General features: G+C 36.7%; 1 protein-coding gene across 1 annotated transcript in view; it reads left to right on the top strand.

Moving 5' to 3' along the window:
* The window catches only part of LOC123523216 (uncharacterized), a 197,073-nt gene that overhangs the window by 76,887 nt on the left and 100,843 nt on the right, over nucleotides 1-19,343 (top strand). The window contains 17 exon segments of the mRNA XM_053541968.1: nucleotides 315-475; nucleotides 1,301-1,459; nucleotides 1,605-1,860; nucleotides 4,135-4,292; nucleotides 4,506-4,667; nucleotides 4,935-5,187; nucleotides 5,326-5,492; nucleotides 11,869-12,039; nucleotides 12,162-12,417; nucleotides 12,748-12,911; nucleotides 15,598-15,750; nucleotides 15,963-16,215; nucleotides 16,580-16,743; nucleotides 17,031-17,207; nucleotides 17,780-18,032; nucleotides 18,552-18,715; nucleotides 18,952-19,122. Of these exon segments, the coding sequence (XP_053397943.1) occupies nucleotides 315-475; nucleotides 1,301-1,459; nucleotides 1,605-1,860; nucleotides 4,135-4,292; nucleotides 4,506-4,667; nucleotides 4,935-5,187; nucleotides 5,326-5,492; nucleotides 11,869-12,039; nucleotides 12,162-12,417; nucleotides 12,748-12,911; nucleotides 15,598-15,750; nucleotides 15,963-16,215; nucleotides 16,580-16,743; nucleotides 17,031-17,207; nucleotides 17,780-18,032; nucleotides 18,552-18,715; nucleotides 18,952-19,122 (3,242 nt within the window).

The following is a 19,343-nucleotide window of genomic DNA, read 5'->3' as shown; positions in this document are numbered from 1 at the left end:
TGGACAACGTTACTAGCATTCGTTTTAAATCTTAGCTCATCCAGCAAGGATGTTTCAATGTGTATCCGAGCATAGTGATGTCCATGTTGTATTTTAACCCTTACAGTGCTAAATTTATATACTGTACTTTCCCATCATTCAAATTTACTGACTGAACATTAAACAGTGCAGACCATGATCAGCCTGCACGGATGTGCAGGCTGATCTTGGTCTGTGCTTGTCACAAAGGCAGAAATATTCACCGCCAGCAGACTAAAGGTTTAGGGTTTATATCAAAAAACCAAATACAATATTCTTTAGTGTCTTTTCTTCAGGATGAAGATAGATTATATATCAGTGAGAAACGTTTTCGTCATTGATATGCATGTTAAAATATGCTGGGATAAAACTCTGTGTGTGTTAGAAGCGTCAATATTGAACAGCACAGAAATATCGACACCATTGTGCAACTGGAATAAAGGGTTAAGTATAGAAGGTGAGAACAGTGTTATATTTTTGTCGTATCTTTAACTTTTCATTTTATGTTGTCTGATATTTCAGCTGTCGAAATAGGGAATATAATATACACAATTAAATGGCTAGAAGAACACTACTTTCTTTCAATATTAGACAGGTAGAAGAAACGTATCAAAACAAAGGGTTCATTAATACTATTAATACTTTCCATTATGCTAATCAGATGTTGTAGTCACAATTTAAACAAATATATATATATAGGCTATAATCAGGTAATCCGCCTTTCGTCATTGAAATATCTTAATTACATTGTATATATTATACTTTGTTTGACAGCGAACTGCTTGTCGAGGCCAACATATTATACCTAAGAATTATTCATTTTATAACTAGGCATACTGCTTTTTTATCTTTATGTAACCGTTTGAATTCAGAACATTGAACAGCCATACGCTTGAACTTTTAATACTACGATAAAACTGTTTTAAACGATATATGTAGGACGTAATTGTACAATATAATCACAGGAATTCACTATATCAGTCCTAGTTGGTTTCACATGAGTTTTATGCCATCTTTGAAGTCAAACTTAATAGGCAATAGTAGGATTACCACTTTAAACACTGAGGCAAACGTAGCAGTCGAGCTTCAAAATTTATCTGTAATTGACAACATCTCTACATTAACCAGAGATGTTGAACAAATGCTTTCAACGTATTGTGTTTTATCAAATCGTTATATAAAACAGAACCTCACCATGAACTATCTATACAATTTTGTTATGTGCTTTATCTACCGAAATAACCTGACTTAATTTTACAGTATTGGACATTTTATTTTGCAGGTTTCTCGCTCGAAAAATGGAAACATGGTTTCGGATTAGGACCGGGTGATAACATAGAGGGGCTTTTATCAGATATGCTGTTCGAACATTTGGAAATATCACAATATTTATTACCGGAATGCAAGACCGCTGAAATAAACACTTTGGCAAATACTGCAGGTACTTAGATTATTGTATGGCTCATCCGATGCTAAATTAAAACAACTTCTATATAGTAACCCCTATCATATATTTTTTTTTATAGATTTTTGTTATAAACAATATGTCTACGTTGTTATTTGTATTTGTAATATTTTTTTTTCAGTGTGCTCGAAAAATTTACCACGCTGGTTTGATGAAAACGATGACCTTGTATGTGGATTCTATAATTCATGTTCAAACATCACGTGCTGCATAATGGCCAAGCCTCTTGGGCGTTCATTTACCATCAATGTTGACATTCGTCCGTGTGAATTTGAAATAATTATTGCCATAGATAACTTTAAAAAAGCAGTATCTATAAATGACTTTACACGGGGAACTGAAGACAGAATAAGTATGCTTGGAATTGTTACATTAGAGTAAGTTTTCACACTTTCGTTTTTTGCTGCCAAACAAATAAATTATTTATCATGTTATACAGTGTAACTTCTGAAAACCGGACCTTCTGAAAACAGGAAACCTTTGAAAACCATATGAAACTCAAAGTCCCGTTTTTTTCCTTCTTATTTCTATATATTTTTAACTTCCGAAAACCGGAACTTCCGAATTCTGAAAACCGGACGATTTTTGAAGGACCGTTTATATTTTAACTCTAAAATTGACTTCCGAAAACCGAACAGCAAAATATTTGCCGGTCTGTCTTTAACATGTTTTAACCCAAAAACGCCCGTTGCAAGTTGTTAACATGTTCTTTTGTTTATCTATTAGCGGCACGCGTTTGTTTTGATACACATTATAATCACAATGATCATTTGATGCAAAAGTAAAGAATTAATCAGAGATTAATTTGTTTTCAATATATGAAAAAAATGATTTATTAAATGTATTCCGTGTGGAATACTTTTGTAATGTTTGAATGAAAGAAAGATAGATGTTTTAATTGATTAGTTACATCGATTAAACTACGCTTTATCAACATCCATTACATATTGATGAACACGGGACTTCAAAGATGGTAAAATATAAGGGGAAAATGTTTTAGTAAATGCTGTTATTGTTTTATATACATATACAAAAAAGGAAATTCATTATACGTAATTGATTATCCTTAATGTTTGTAACATATTAATTCAATAATTATTAAATCATTAAATCACTTTATACAAATTTGTACAGTTAAAAAGGCTAATAATCTTCTTCATCCAACGTGTAAGAAAACATAACTCTAGTGCATAATGTCCACTTTGCCTGCAAACTTCCGAACTTCTGAATTCCGGAAACTTCTAAATACCGAACTTTTAGATTGGTCCGGATGTCGTTCGGTTTTCGGAAGTTACACTGTATATACTTTTTAGCAGAATGTTTTCTACAAGTGATCATTGAGAAAAATGACAAGCAGATCTACTAAAATCCTTTTAAATGTGAGTTCATCGAAACGTCTGGAGTCCATATCATTTCAGAAATATTATTGTTTCAATCTTTCGATCGATTACAGTTTCTTGAGTATCTTTTTCTTATTTGTACCTTACAATTCATTCAGAGTAATCTAGGGTTGTTTGTAGGTTTTATTTTGTCCCCTAAGGTGGGCATATTAAAATCGCACTGTCCGTCCGTGCGTACGTCCGGTAGATTTTTGTCCGTGCTGTAACTCTTCCATCCATAATGGGATTTTGAAATAACTTGGCATAAAGTTTCACCATAACAAGACAACGTGTCATGCGCAAGACTCCAAGCTCCAAGGTCAATGTCACTCTTAAGAGTTCAAAGGTTAACAGGGTCTGTTTCGTGTTCGGTCAATAATTCCACCATCCATGAAGGGATTTTAAAATAACTTGGCATACATGTTTATCATAATGAGATGATGTGACAGGGCGAGACCCAGACCCCTAGGTCAAGGTCACACCTAGAAGTCAAAGTTTAACAGGGTCTGTTTTGCGTCCGGTCCATAACTTTGCCATTCATCAAGGGATTTTGATATTACTTGGCATAAATGTTCCTCATAATGAGACATGTCATGTACAAGATCCAGACCCTTTGCTCTAATGTCAAGGTCAAGGTCACACTTAGAGGTTAAAGGTTAAAATAGTCTGTTTCAAGTTCGGTCCATTACTCTGCCATTTTTAAAGGGATTTTGAAATTACTTGTCATAAGCGTTTCCTATAATAAGATGAGGTGTCTGTACAAGACACAGTCCCCTAGCTCCAAGGTCAAGGTCACACTTAGAAGTCAAAGGTGAATCTTTTCTTGTCTATTAACTCAGCCATTTATCAAGGGATTTGAAAATAATTTGACACAAATTTTAATCATATTGAAAATGTGTTAAGGTGCTTATTACGCAGACCTCTTAGGATAAGGTCAAGGTCACCAAATGATGTGAGATTTTTAGCGCATACAACTGTAATATTCTTGGGCAGGCTTTGGGGGCAGCTCTTGCTTTAGTGATATTGTCATTTGTTTGGCCGGCAATGTACTTCGTAAGAGAAAATCTTTTGTAAAGCTTTTACACATGAACAAAAATACAGTAAAATGAAGTTTCTTTCATATGTTTATAGTACATGTAATATGTCAACTGTGTAAATGTGGTAAGAAATCGAGTGAAAGGCATAGATAAGTTTTTTAATTAATTTGATAATTGCTTCCAAGGGGTAACCATATTACTGTTACCTGTTAAAAGTATTATTTATGGTTTTCAGATATTCAATTTATGATGCTCAAAGAGAAAATGAGTTTATCATCAATTTGCAATTGTCAGTTTGTCCGGACGAAACGTGTTTGTTTGATGAAGTTGTCTTTGATTATCAAAGAATACAGAAGGAACCCTGCAACTGGGTTCAGTCATCAATTGTTTCTGGTATATTCATCCTTTATTATTAAAAGATTTTCACTGTTGTTTGTTTTTTTTTTGGATACAAGGTAAAAAGGAGACGAGTATATATAGTTTCTATGACCAAAAAAAAATCAGTAAAAACATTATTGCGATAGGAGTTTAATTCATGTATTCCTGTTGATGGTTAAACGGAATGTGAAAACGGAGAATGTTAATAAAACAATAATACTTCTTCAGAATTCAATCTTACTGGCTGGATGCAGTTCAGAGATTTGGAGTTTGGTTCTTTCACTGAACACGGAACGCAGTATTTAATGGAAGAACTTGGAATAGACACCCTGCTTCTTCGACCGTCGTGTAATATAGATAAAATCAATAACGAAGATTTAAAGGACACAGGTACAAATATGTCAAATTCAGTTAACACAATAACAAAGTCAGGTAACGACCTGTTTTGACAAACGTTAAATATATTGACATTTATCATATGGTATAACTGTGTTTAATTTTATTGCTGACTAAATTGGAATCAGATAACAAAATATATATTTTCATCATTCGCATTCGCCACTGATAAAAACTAATCAAAACATTTTGATTGACCTAAAGCAACCTCAAGCATTGTTTAACAATTACTCTAATGAACATTTATGTATGCTGTTTCAGGCTGTTCGGTTTCAGATACGTTTCCATCGTTGCTGCCGCAAGCGGCATGCCGACTGTCGGAAGAATGCATGACCTTAGAATGCTGTTTAGATACCGCCGTTATCAACCAACGCTTCCATGTGAAATTCGATTTTGACCCATGCAACTACAAATATACAATAACCATTGAAAGGTTTACATTTACAAAAGACATATTCGATGTCGACCTTGCAACAGAGCAGACATTTTCTCTACGAGGTGTGGTTTCCCTAAGGTAAGCGAACTACATGTAAATATATTTAAACTGCTGTATATGTAAAATAAGTACTTCATAAATTATGAAAACGAAAATGTTATTTTACCAGAGCCAGTCTATAATTTCTTTAAATTTCCTTCTTATTTGTTTTTTAAGATACCGCATAGACGACATTAAAGTAGATGGCATGTACAAGTTTAACCTTGGAATAAAGATATGTTTGGATGGAGAAACATGCCCAGTCGACCTCCAGATTTTGCAAAATACATTGCTGCCTAAGCCGAATTGCTTTATGAAATTAAAACAAACATATGAGATACCAGGTAAGTAGAAATGCGTTTGAATTTCATATACTTCTGAATAAGCATATTCTAACAATCGAAATGTTACTGAGTGAAAACTATCCTCTTTATATTAATATTTTATGTGTCTTTCCGTGTTTATTTCAAGGTGGTAGATCGAAATATGTGCCAATTATCTACATGTATTAATATCCACTGAGCACGTTTTACAAAGATTTTCTTTTGTTATGTTTAGCAATGTTTTATCTAATTCCCCACTCACACATACGGTGCGAATAGCTACGTCTAGCTACGGATAGAAACGTAGTAATCCGTATCGATCCGTACCTGAGTCGTACCTCAAAGTAGTAATCCGTATCAATCCGTACCAACACTTGGTCAAAACGTATTCAACACTTATCCCAAATGTGCGAGTTTCTCCAACTTTTGAACATGCACAAAAGTTTGAGCGAAACGTAGCCATTTGAGCGTGACTTCAGTCCAACTTGGTTGAAACTTATTCATCCGTAGTTAAACGTACTAAACCGTAGTTATACGTACTGAAACGTACCTTGCCGTAGTTTGACATGATGATTTTAAAATTTGCTGTCTTTCCCCGCGTTTTAATACGTTGAACGACGTTTCGGTACGGATAACTACGGCTTACTAAGTTTTCATGCAAGGATGAGTTCAACCCCTGTCTGAGTTTGGTTCAAGTTTTAGTAAGTTTAGCTACATATTAGTACGGAAAACTACGCTTTAATACGGATAACTACGAATTAACAAGTTGGAAGGAAGTTTAGGGTAAGTTCCTGTACGTTTAAGAACGGACTACCACGGACTGCTTCGTTTCAGTACGGACTAGTTCGTCTTACCACGAATATTAAACCCTGGCAATATTGTGTAAATTTCGGGCGATCCCTACATCCTTCACCATTTATTTTTTTGCCTTCAAGGAAGTCACACAAAAGGCTCAAAACATTCCACATGATGGAAGCTCAAGCTATGAGTGTGCTGCAGGTCTGTGCGGTGATGGACAGGGAAATGATAGAATATGCTGGAGATGTGGTTCAGTTGGAGGTCCTTCAGAAATAAGACAGACGGAGAGGTATAAGAAGGCAGAGGAGGTGGTGGGTCAGAGATTGGCTGAGCAGGAGATCACTATATGGTCATTTTGATATTCTTGTACAAGAGCTGCGACTGCAAGACCCAATAGCCTTTAGGAATTTCCTCCGCATCGACCGTGAGACCCTCCAAGAACTGCTATATCATCTTGAAGACCACATTATAAAAAAAACAACCCGCTGGCGATGTGCTGTGTCCCCAGGAATGAAGCTTGCACTGACATTGAGGTTCCTAGCAACTGGTGACAGCTATCACTCCCTGATGTATGGGTTCCGTGTTGCTCACAACGCCATCTCTGGAATAATTGTCGAGGTGTGCCAAGCCATCATAGATGTGTATAAAGCCCAGGTCATCAGGACACCAACCGAACCTGAAGAGTGGCTTGAAGTGGCTGAGCAGTTTGCAACTAGCTGGCAATTCCCGCACGCTTTGGGTGCCCTCGATGGCAAGCATATTGCTATTAAGAAACCCAACAAGGCTGGCGCCACCTACTTCAACTACAAGGGATTCCATTCGATTGTTCTAATGACCTTGGTAGATGCAAACTACAACTTCCGGTGGGTGCAGGTTGGCGATGTGGGTTCGAGCTCCGATGCACAGATCTGGAACCACAGTGACCTGAAGGAGGCAGTTCAAGCAGGAGTCATTGGTATCCCCGACCCAGCTCCACTTTCCGGTGATGACAGACCGATGCCATACTTCCTCATCGGTGATGATACCTTTGGCATGAAAACCTGGCTTACGAAGCCCTTCGCCAGACGGGGCCTCAGTCACGAGGAGAGAATCTTCAACTACCGGCTCTCCAGGGCCAGGAGAGTGGTTGAGAACGCATTTGGGATGTTGGCCAACCGCTTCAGATGTCTCCTCCAGACACTTAACCTGGAAATAAATACAGTCTCCCTAGTTGTGCGTGCATGTGTCTGCCTCCACAACTTCATCAGGACCAGAAACCCGGCTCAGGACAACAATCTTATTGACCAGGAAGACGAGGACCACAACCTTGTTCCTGGGGCCTGGAGAAACGATGTAAACCTTGAGGACATGGAGAATATCAGGGACGGCAATGTAGACAGCAGGGAAGCCAAGCAGCAGAGGATATACCTGAAGCACTACATGAACTCCCCTGCTGGCTCGGTGCCATGGCAGGACAGGATGGTGCGGTTGTATTGAGGTACATCCAGATTAGTCGAACAGCCCGTTTGAGGATTAACTGTGAAACTTAAATAAATACATGTAACAAGTATGTTGGTTTTCCTCTTATATACATGTCCCGTATTTATTCACTAGTATTAGTTTTGCCTCATTTTATTTCAGGTTTTTCATTCAACTGGGCATTTTTATAGTGCTGCACTATAATTCTGTATTCAGTATTGTATTCTCGTGTAACGGAGAAGTGAAATTTATACGCATTATGGTACACTATAGTAATACTGTTACAGTAGCACGTAAATCCGCCACTTTAATCAAATAACAAATCTACCGTTGTAAAATTATATAATAATCTATGCCTTCGTGTTGTTTATCGTCTGTTTTATCACGTTCGGCAAAGAGTTCGGATGTGTAGGAATTTTTAACCATGAGAGCGTAGCCCGAGTGACTAAATGTTCAAGCATCCAAGCGATGTGAACAGCGAGATAAAACAGAATATAAACAACAAGAAGCCATCGGTAATTTTAATTATAACATGGTTTTGCCTACGTAATGATCTAAAATAAGTAAGACTATATTCACACGCGTACGAATGTAACCGATGTCGACCAGCAACCAATTACCGTTAGGTAAATAATGACGTCAAAGCTTCAAGCGTTGTTCAATGAGATATCTAACATGACACGTGAAACAGCCACTATAGACGAAGAACAAATCTACCGTTGTTTATTCTGAAATAAACAATGCTTAAAACTTGGAAAAAAAACATTGTCTTCTTGTTGTATATCAACTAATAAACCACGCTGAGCAAGGAGTATGGATGCGCATGATTTTAATCTTAATGCACAGACACCTAAACGTTGTGCATAGCGTGATTTATTACACGATAAACAACGCGATGACATCGATTATTTTATAATTAACAACAGTAGATTTTTTCTTTGTTTATAATGGCAGTTTCACATGAAACCGCCACTCGTCATGAGCATCTATTTATCTGTTTTATTGTTCTTTGGGGAGGGGGATTGCTGTTTGGGAGGAGGTGGGTTGGGGACGCTTTATAGGCATTTTTATCTATCTATTTTCATTTAAGGGGAGGGAGGATATATTCTTAATTTGCTAGTACTAGGATTATTTTTATTTTTCATCTCTTTATTAATTTTTCTTCTTGAATTCATAATACAGCAAAATCATAAACAGACAGACAAAACAAACAAAACGAACAATCTTTTGCATTAATCCTAGAACACGTGTCTGCACAGGGGTTGAAAAGTCCTGTATTATCTCCAAGCTCGCGCAGACGCTGGCCTCGGGGGCTGCTGCTGTTGCGATTGTTGGAATTTGTGAGTCCACTCAGGTGTCCACCCACTTGGACACTGCCTCTGCTGCATCTCAGCGACACTCATGGCAGTCTGGAAGTCCTGCTGCACACTGGACACTGGCTGCGCCTGGCTTACTGGGGATGGTGTCATTAGTGCAGCTGAGGCCTGTGGGCGGCGTTGCTGCTGGGCACGGCGATCCATGGTCTGCCTGCGGTATTTGGACAGACTCTGATGCACCTCTAGCTGGAAGTCGGACCAGTCCTCGTCGTCCATGTCGTGGGCGGATCGGGCTATCCACTCACCAAAAGCCTGCCTCTGAGCAGTCAAAGGATCTTTATCCTGAAAGCAGAAAAATACTAAAACATTTATGCATGATTATTTCAAGTGCTTGATGTTAACATTTCTCTCTCTCTCTCTCTCTCTCTCTCTCTCTCTCTGCCGCAGCTCCCCACCGCCACCCCGATCAGATGAAGTGAAGTTACAACCGCCCCCACCACAAAAAAGGATGTAGAATTTAAGGCCCCACCCTCATCCCGAAATTGCTTACTTTGTTCATTTCAAAGTGCAAAGACAAATTTACCTTGATGCTCTGGAAATAGCGGGCCTGCTGGGCACTGCTATCCTCTATCCTGTTGCTCAGCTTCTGCAAGACAGCGACTGTGCTGATGTTGGGCTCCTTGTCTCTCTTCCTCTTGTTGTCAGATGTTGGGCTTGAGGGAGCAGTTGGAGGAGTATCGCCTTTTGAGCAGCGGTCCTCAGGCTCTGGGTCCGGCACAGAAGCAGGCTCACCAGGAAACCGTCCTGGGTGCTTCTCCCTAATGACCTCCATCAGCTGCAAGTAGAAGAAACAGAAGAAATATGTCATTAAACTGAATGTTGACAAATTTCATCAGTACAATTTTTATTAACTAATGCAAAGTTATTATTATAGAAAATATGTTTCTTCGTTTCAATACATGTAAATACAGCCTTTTGTCTCATTGTAGATTACCTATTATCCTATGATAATTTAAATTCGTATCCCAATTTGAAATGTTTGCAACCCTGTAAACTTACATTGACTCCTGCCCTCTTAGGCACCCTGTACATGTGCTCGTCTATGTATCCAAGTTGGGTCATAATCCACTTCTCCCTATTGGTCTTGGGCCTCGCACCAGAACCGGATGGCAGTCGTGAGGCCTTCCCATAAGCGGTCCGCATGTTTGTTAACCAAGCTTTCAGCCTCGGACCCTGGACCTCTGTACCATCTGTCTCCTTTAACTTCATCTCATTTGCCTTAGCAGCCCAGAGAGCATCCTTAACGTCAGTCTTCAGGAAGTTAGGGTGGTTCTTGTCGTAGAGATCAGGGTGATCCCGAACCCAAAGGAAGATTATTTCCTCAATGGACTGGTCAAGCTTCAGGGGAGCCCTCTTTGACCTTTTCTGCTTGGAATGGCCCTCCGTCTCAGCTGCCTGTTCCTCTTGCATGGGATGGGCTTGAGGGAGGTCTAACAAAGTCAACTCTGCAGCACCCTGGTTGTCTTCAGAAGCCTGGGTTTCCGCATTCTCTGGGGGCTTAGCAGCAACAACAGTCTTCTTGCCTCTCTTACCCCTTTCACCAGCCTTCCTGACCATCATGGGCCTTCACTAAATTTGATCTAGTTATAAATGTGTATATTGCTGGCAGGTTATAATCGCAATGAAAACGCGGGCTACACGTGGCCTATTAATATGAAACTTACCAACCCGTGACTAAACCTTATTGCAAACGTAGTCAAGCGTATTGATCCGCAGCTGAACGTAGTTATCCGAGGCTGTCCGTACTTAAGCGTAGTTCAACGTACTACACCGCAGACCTGTCCACGCGCTGGGCAAGTTGCCAGACGCAGTAAAACGTAGTTCAACGTAGTATGACGTACCTATCCGTACTTATCTGCGTCCTGTATTTTTTTTGTTTCCCGTTTCTCACCATTTTTCCCGTACTAAGACGTACTGGTCCGTACTTATCCGTGTTCGCCCCCCACAGACCATTCCCATTCGCACCGTACCTCAACGCACTCACATATCCGTATGTGTGACTGTAGCATAAGATAGTGCTCTTGTAGTAAAAGAATACATTTTGCAATGTAGGAATGATATTGACATGAGAAAACTTTTATTACATAGCTTGTTAAGGATTGTGGCAAAAATTGTGTATATATTGATTTTTTTTAGCAATTTGATTGATTGAAGTTAATGGAAAACTACCATTTTAATATCAATACCCCAGTCACACATACGGCGCGGGTAGCTACGTCTAGCCACGGATATAAACGTAGTAATCCGTATCGATCCGTACCTGAGCCGTACGGATTGGTACGGATTGATACGGATTACTACATTAAGGCACGGCTCAGGTACGGATCGATACCGATTACTACGCTCTTATCCGTGGCTAAACGTAGCTATCCGCGCCGTATGTGTGACTGGGGTATTAGTATCATTGATTGCGTAATGAAGAGAAACAGAAAAAAAAAATATATCGGAATTTTGCGAATCTATCGAATGGATTGTTTGTACATTACTTATATGTTTAGCATACACACATGCTTTCTCTTCGTAGTGCAGATATGAATGTCAAGTTTCAACATATTTTCTTGTGTATAACTATCGATTTTACAAGGAACATATGTTAAAAATGTCTTTCGTTTCTTGTAACAATAGATCTGTTCATTTGGTACCCGACATTTACAAACAATCTTACCTACTATATATATACTATGTATGACGAATATCGCACAAAAATCTGAGGTTTTGAACTAAACCTATATATATACTTATAACCGATGTTATAAATATTTTAGGGTTTTCATTGAAAAAGTGGCTGGATAATTTCAACAACAATTTAACCGATTCAATGCTACCAGAGACTGTTGTTACAATATTGACGAGTCAACTCGGCATAACAAAATATCTGAAAAGTAATGCATGCGCTATCGGTTCTCAGAAATATCACAGGACTGGATGGATTGATGGTAAACCATTTTATGAAGTTCTATATTTACACAAAAATATCATGATAACGTTTATTTAATCGTTTGTAGACAATTTGAAAATAGAATTTGCAAATATGTGCAGACAATTTTGTATGTTTTAGGGAAATGCCCATTGAATGTCTCCAAAGCTGATCAACAACTGCATGATGCTTCCTGTTTTCTGGCAAAATGTACATCTACTCTTTGTTGCATTCCGATACCCCTCATGGACAGAAACATCGAAATAAATATAGATATCGATCCTTGTGCCCAAACTATGACCTTAGGCGTCGAACGACTTCAATATTTAGTCAGTCTGATCGATTATAATTTTGGAAGGGAAGAGTTTGTGTGGCTGGCAGGAGTTTTACGGCTCACGTAAGTTAGACAGTATTGGACAGTATTGTTAAATTTCTTCACTAGCAATAATGAAATATTGAAATGCAAATGGAGAGTAACAAATATAAATATATATTTTGATTTACTTTGCTTTCTCCTAAAGCAAAATTGTGAAAGGATCAATTTCAGCCACGGTCTGTGCATAGAATTAAAAATGTCAAATTGTTTATAAAAATATTCTGGGAATATCCGCATGAGCACATAATATGTATTCTAATAATACCCTTGTGTAATTCTGATATTGTATTTTGATAACTGGTTATTTTTGTCATTTGCTGTTATCTACAATTAATTTTTATCACGTATTAGATTCACAGTTCATGACATTGCAAGCAAAAACGAATATTTAGTTTCCCTGAAGTTCGAAGAATGTTGGGATTCAAATATTACATGTGTGAAAATATACCACATATTTGAGAAACAGCGATTGCCGAAACTGGTCTGCAGTTTTACTTCAGGCTACATTATCCCTGGTTACGGAAGGTCGGTGGTTCTACCCAGGTGCCCGCTCGTGATGAAATAATGCACGGAGGGGCACCTGGGGTCTTCCTCCACCATCAAAGCTGGAAAGTCGCCATATGACCTGAAATGTGTCGGTGCGACGTTAAACCCAACCAAACAAACAAACAAACATTATCCCTGGTAACTTTTTCAGCTATTTTGTCAACAAAGAAATACAATTTATCAGCATAGCAGTATTTTTATATATAGTAGTTGGGTATAAATGTAAGCAAAATTGGATTCCATCCTCAGTTGCGTATGATATACATGTATCAATATTTTCGCCACTTACATAAATATTCATTTAAGATATGGCGCCCGTTTCACGAAGCCAACTTTTGACAAAATTTGAACTTAACTGTGCAAAAGCCTGTTTCACGAAACCTTCCCTAACTACATTCAAACTTGCGTCAATTTCTAATTTAAGATGAAGTCTGTTTTTTTTTAGAAAGGATAGGCTTTCATTTTTGTATATGTAGAAATCTCTAAACGTAAAATTACTGATTATAATAACGCGTCTGCTAAATCATATTCTGGTGATTCAACCGAGTTGCATGTTATTCTTCAGATATATTGTAAAATTAAAGATAACAGGTAAGGGTAGATTTCCCGGAAGGTCATATCACCCAAACACAGCCATAGAGCCATGCATCGAAAGGAAGCCCATAACAAAACTAAACTGTAACGGAAACGTTTAGTAGACAGGTTGCTTCAAAAGTCTAACAAAAGTACATTTTATTTTTATGCAAGTTGAAAATAGGGGCACCTACTTGAAATAGCTAGTAACCTGTATAAATGAAACTGTCGCATTTAATGGAAACCAGCCTCGCGCTTTCCTTTTTCTCAACAAGTTAGACAAGACAGTGTGAATAAAATAACTCCCAACTAAAAAAGGCTCCAAACCATATCTAACTTTTTCACAAAAAAATGTGTGAAATTGTGTCGTCTGAACTTAGATACCGTAGACGCTTATCAAAAACATGAAAAACAAAGTGCACGTGCCTGAGCGGCTCCTTACAACGGATAGCACGACTGATAGAGAATTTTTATCAGTTATTATTACGGAAGCCTTGTCATGTCACTACAGATTTGACTCCGTCAGTATGTTTGACATCATTTTGTTTAGCTTAAGAATAACAAGTCTGGATGATATCTTCATGTTCTAAACGCCGTTAGAGGTTAACAATACTCGTGTTTGTTAATTCCAAGGGGCGGCTCAGGAATTTCGATTTAGATTTTTTGGCACGGAGTTTCTAGGTGTCCGGAGGCATTTCCCCTAAGACTATTTTGTGAATATACCTCCAATGGTGAAATCCGATCTGCCGTATATAAGTATGAATTTTTGAGACATATTTTATGTAAATACTCACAATCAAAATTAGATTTATCTAGACATGTATAAACTAAGAACACTTAGCTCTGTGGGTTGAGGAAATAGCTATTGATTGACTAGAGAAGAATTGACTTTGAATTTGAAAGTTTGCTTGAAGTTATTAGTCTACCACAACTTAACAATAATTTGCTCGGTTCCAGTATAGAACGAACACCGTCCATGGAAACATGCTGTCTTACACTCAAATAATTTGGAAATCAGAATGAAGATAATGAGTTAATGTATCATTCAGTTGTTTTAATGTGAATCATAACGCTACATAAAACTATGTAAACACGTCGTATATACTTATATTATATATGGCTATTTTTCCGGATTCTGAAAAGCATTCAGGATATCTTAGTCTACATAAAAACAATATGTTTCTGTTACAATGTGTAATTGTTTAAAACACAAATATCACTTACGGATTTTTCTTCAGAAAAAAAACTTCTGGGTTTTGTAAATCATACAGTTAGGCATTATATATAGTATGTAGTATTATAACTGTAAACTGCCATTCTAAACGACAGTGGTGTCCTTCTACCTAGTTATTAAGTTGTCATAACTTGTTTGAGAAAAACATTAGTGTACATCATTTTTTGTCAGTCATGTACATGTGTATTAATTTTAATCATTCAACAAAAAAGCTTATGCATGGTGTATTACCCTACAGTTGTTAAGACTTAAATAACCATTTTTTTCATTTTAGCCTTGTGAAACAGTTTAGGCTATAACTTAGACACTCTTTAGTTATATCTTGAATTCAAACTTATGAGTGAACTTAAGAAATAACCTGAATTTTCGTGAAACGGGCCCCAGTAATGGACTGAGTTGCACTACTTACGTTAACATTAATATAAAATTAATGTTTAAAGTTTTATAGATACATATGTTCAGTTTGAAATGTAAGACAGTAATAATCATTATGCAATGCTGAGAACAGGATTGCTTTCATCAAGAGCGAATTTCCGAAATTATCTTGCGTCAGAGATAATTCAAAAACTGTTATAAGTTAGATGCATTTAGCTCCTATATAATTGGTTTTGCCGCTCAGTCGTATATTATTTAATTAAAAACAGCATACATGTTGCAAAATCATTACTACTCGTTCAGGATTAGTTGTACGTGTCTGCATAGTTATGACAACCCACAAAATAAAAATTCAACAAACAAATAACGATTTAATGAATAGGAATAAGCCGTATCGGTCCAAAACCACTAAATTGAATGCAAACGATATGAAATAGTTTCACACTATTTGAATAATACATTGATTTTTTCAGAGTTTTCCCTGTCCTCGTGGATGCATGATCAAGGACTGAACATAAATGATACACTTGATGCTAATCTGCGGAAAAGTCTCCTAGCTGAATTAGGACTAAGTGATTACCTCAATGAATTCGAATGCAGTATAGAAACAGTAGGATGGTTGAAGGGTGTGTATGACAAATTGTCCATTTTAGTGCTAAACGTCATATAATGCTTCCTTTATGCATTTAGTGCACTGTGTGTACCAGCATTATTCTAGTCATTAAATCTGATCAGCTTAACGATTTTATCTGCTAAATGAAATTATATATACACTGTTTTGGAATATCATGCATTTATCTTGATAATTGTTATACCTTGCATTACGCTTCCTTTTTAGAGTGTGAGAAAAATGTTCAGTTGCCTCAACTGAGTGACGGTATACAGTGCAAACTCCGAGACTACTGTACATCTGTCAGTTGTTGTGTGGAACTCGAAAAAATTGGATATTTTATGCATATTGCTTTAGATATTGATCCATGCAAGCAGATAATGTCCATTGAAATCGAGCGTCTGAAGAACGAAATGCCTTTAATAGAATACACTTTCGGTCGAGTTGAAGAGTTTTGGTTATTTGGAATAGTGCGAATAAGGTAACGTTAAGTTTTATCCATGCTGTTCTCAAGAAAAGTAGATCTTATTTTATAGAGCGAAAGTCGAGGCAGTGTTCTATTCCCATTGCAGTTTTGTATAAAGCGTCTATTACTAAACCATGTATTGATTTATTATTTTCTTGTTATCAATATTACACATGCATTAAATATTTAACCAGTTTCAGAGCCGATTTCAAAGCACTGTAAACTCACCAAAGTGTTACGTTTGCAAAATAAAGAAAACAGCACAATTGTTTTTCATCTATACACAGTTTAAAACATTACATGAGGAATATATGTAGTCAATATTTACATATACCGAGTATAATTAATCAATCATGATAATAATAATTATACATTACAGATATCAGATATATGACTTGCACGAAGAAAGGACATACCAAATTAGTATGAACATAAGTATTTGTCTTGAATCACAGATAGCATGCCAAAATCTCACAGTGTTCGAAAACACAAAACTTCAGAAAGTGTTTTGTAGCTGGGTCCCAAACATGGAAAACGCAAATGGTATAGGTATATTTCCAATCTATACTTAACACCTGTTTCTTTTTATACTGCCTTTTCATCTGCTGCATGTATAACTGATATTTACATAGAAAAATATCGTTAAAATTTATTAACTTTATTTTCATTGATGTCGCAATTACAACATAATTCGGATTCAAAACATGGCACTTATCAATATTTCGAGGCATCTTTTATTCTAAATTTGCAACTTGCATACATTGAAAGTGTTATCTAGGCATTTTGTCCTTAAAGCATGTATGAAATATGTATCAAAATTATTTTGTCAGATTTTTCAATATCTGAATGGATGGATAAGTTCCAAGAAAATATTCAAGACATCAACAGTTTACCATCGTATGCTGTTGACATACTTTATAACGACATGGGTGTCGCAGATTTCCTCTCACAAAGCCAGTGTATCATAGGAATTCATCCTTTTAGTGTTAGGGGCAACATAAATAATGGTACTTGATCTACATTTAACATTTTGTATGAGATTCATTTTGTATAAGATTATGCCATATAAGACTACGTTAAAACTCGTCTGATTTTAATTATTTACACATAAGTATGCGGTTCAGGAACAGTACATGTAGACTATTTTCTTGCAAAAAACGAAATGAATATATTTACAATGAACTACTATGAGTTGTTTAAAAAAACTCTGGCTGTTTTTTTTTTTTTTTTTTGTTGTTGTTGTTTTTGTTTTTTCTTGCTTTTTTTTCCCAGAAAAGTTCATTTAGTAGTAAATGGTAATGTCGTTCTACAGCCAACTTACCTTTCTCAGAGAGATAAGTTAATATAAATATGTTAGGATCAGACACAGATCATTTTCCTAACTGAATGTTTTATGTTCCTTGCTATGAATACAGGAAACTTTTATCAAATTAGTAAAACACACGTGTAACAATAGATTGCAACGTTTATGAACGTGTGCTCTTATCTGATTAATTAAATGATAAATATTCACAATGTATTGTTGTTAATTGATTCCTCTGAGAATTTTCTACAAATTGTATTTATTTGTTGTTTGCAGAATGTACCACATACTCTAAGACACCAAACTTTAATGGTCCGCTAGCATGTTATTTGAGCTCTTCGTGTATGTCTCTACAATGCTGTATTGACATTGATATTCTACCAAGAACTATACACACTTTCTTGGAAATAAATGCATGCCAGGAGACACTTGTTGTTGGTATCGAGAAATTCACATTTGAGATGAATTTGGTGAACTATGAGTTTGGAACACAAGAACATTTTTGGTTACAGAAAATTTTTCGAATTGAGTACGTATGATATAAACGTTATCATCTGATCCTGAAATAGTATTGTTTTTTTTTGTGGTAAACGGTGTTCCTTGACCATTCATATTCACGATAAATATTGCAAGTGTTTTTGTTATTACTAGTGTATGTGACTCTGCGGTTCCAAAGTCCAATTGTGGAGCTGTCTTTTAACCATAGCCGTTATATATATTTTTTTTTTTTCGTGGGGGAGGTCAGGGGGTTCTTACGTCGCACCGACATAATTATGAGTCATAATGCGACATTGAATGTTTGGTGATGGAGGATGATCCCAAGTGCTCCTCCATGCGTCATTTTTATTACCGGTGGGCACCAGACTAGAACCAATGTCCTTCCCGAGTGAGGCAAACGCCTGTGAGGGGCAAGTGATTAGAAGTAAGTGACCATAACTTCTAGACCACGGAGGCCCCGTCTTTTGATTTCAGTTTATGGTTTATGAACACTTGTTTAAACAAGCAACAATGCTGGCAAAGTCTATACAATTTAATTTCTTCCTCATAGTTTCCGGCTCTTTGACTTGAAAGATGAAGAAATATATGTTGTTGACTTCGACGTCAGTGTGTGTCTCGAGAGCGGTAGAGATTGTGGGATTAAACAAGCTGTTTTGTCACAGGCGTTACTGCACAAACCTCAATGTAGTCTTACAGAGGGGTTTAAACAACAAAGTAAGTAAAGCACAGTCGAAAACATTATTGGAAATTTAAGAATTTCTCATTTCTTTTCAAGCAATTGTTCTATATCTTGGTAAAGACCTCATTATTTATATTGCTAGTATAGGCGACGTGCCGAATTTCGACATAATAAGTTCTGATGCTTAGCAAAAATGCATTGCATAGTATAAATATTTAATATAAAACTTATATAGTACAAGGGAATGTTGTTTTTTTATTATTATTAACAGATTTTTCCATAACGACGTGGATGAATGAACATGGTTATACAATGGGAGATGAACTGTCTGACTTGGATCACTCATATTTGATGTCCGACCTTGGTTTACCGAGATACTTGAAAATATCCGAATGCATGATGTCAAATGTTTCTTATAAACTGGCGAACAGCGAGACTTCATGTAAATTCTGCTTTTTTACGAATTGAAGAGGCATAAATTCTGTAAAGGAAGAAAACTTATATTCATTTTTTAGATTTACGTTATGTTCATCAGACAAGGAAAATAAATGTATAACGTGGCTAAAGTTTGCTAACTACTTATTCAAGCCGATAAAGAGGAATAAAATTATTTTAATAATATGGTACAATGTTACTACTGATAAGAAACTAGACGCATTTAAT

This window comes from Mercenaria mercenaria, chromosome 1 (assembly GCF_021730395.1).
Source record: "Mercenaria mercenaria strain notata chromosome 1, MADL_Memer_1, whole genome shotgun sequence".
In the NCBI taxonomy this organism is placed as follows: domain Eukaryota; kingdom Metazoa; phylum Mollusca; class Bivalvia; order Venerida; family Veneridae; genus Mercenaria; species Mercenaria mercenaria.
The sequence above is the reverse complement of the archived record's forward strand: the minus strand, read 5'-3'. Positions and strand labels throughout refer to the sequence as shown.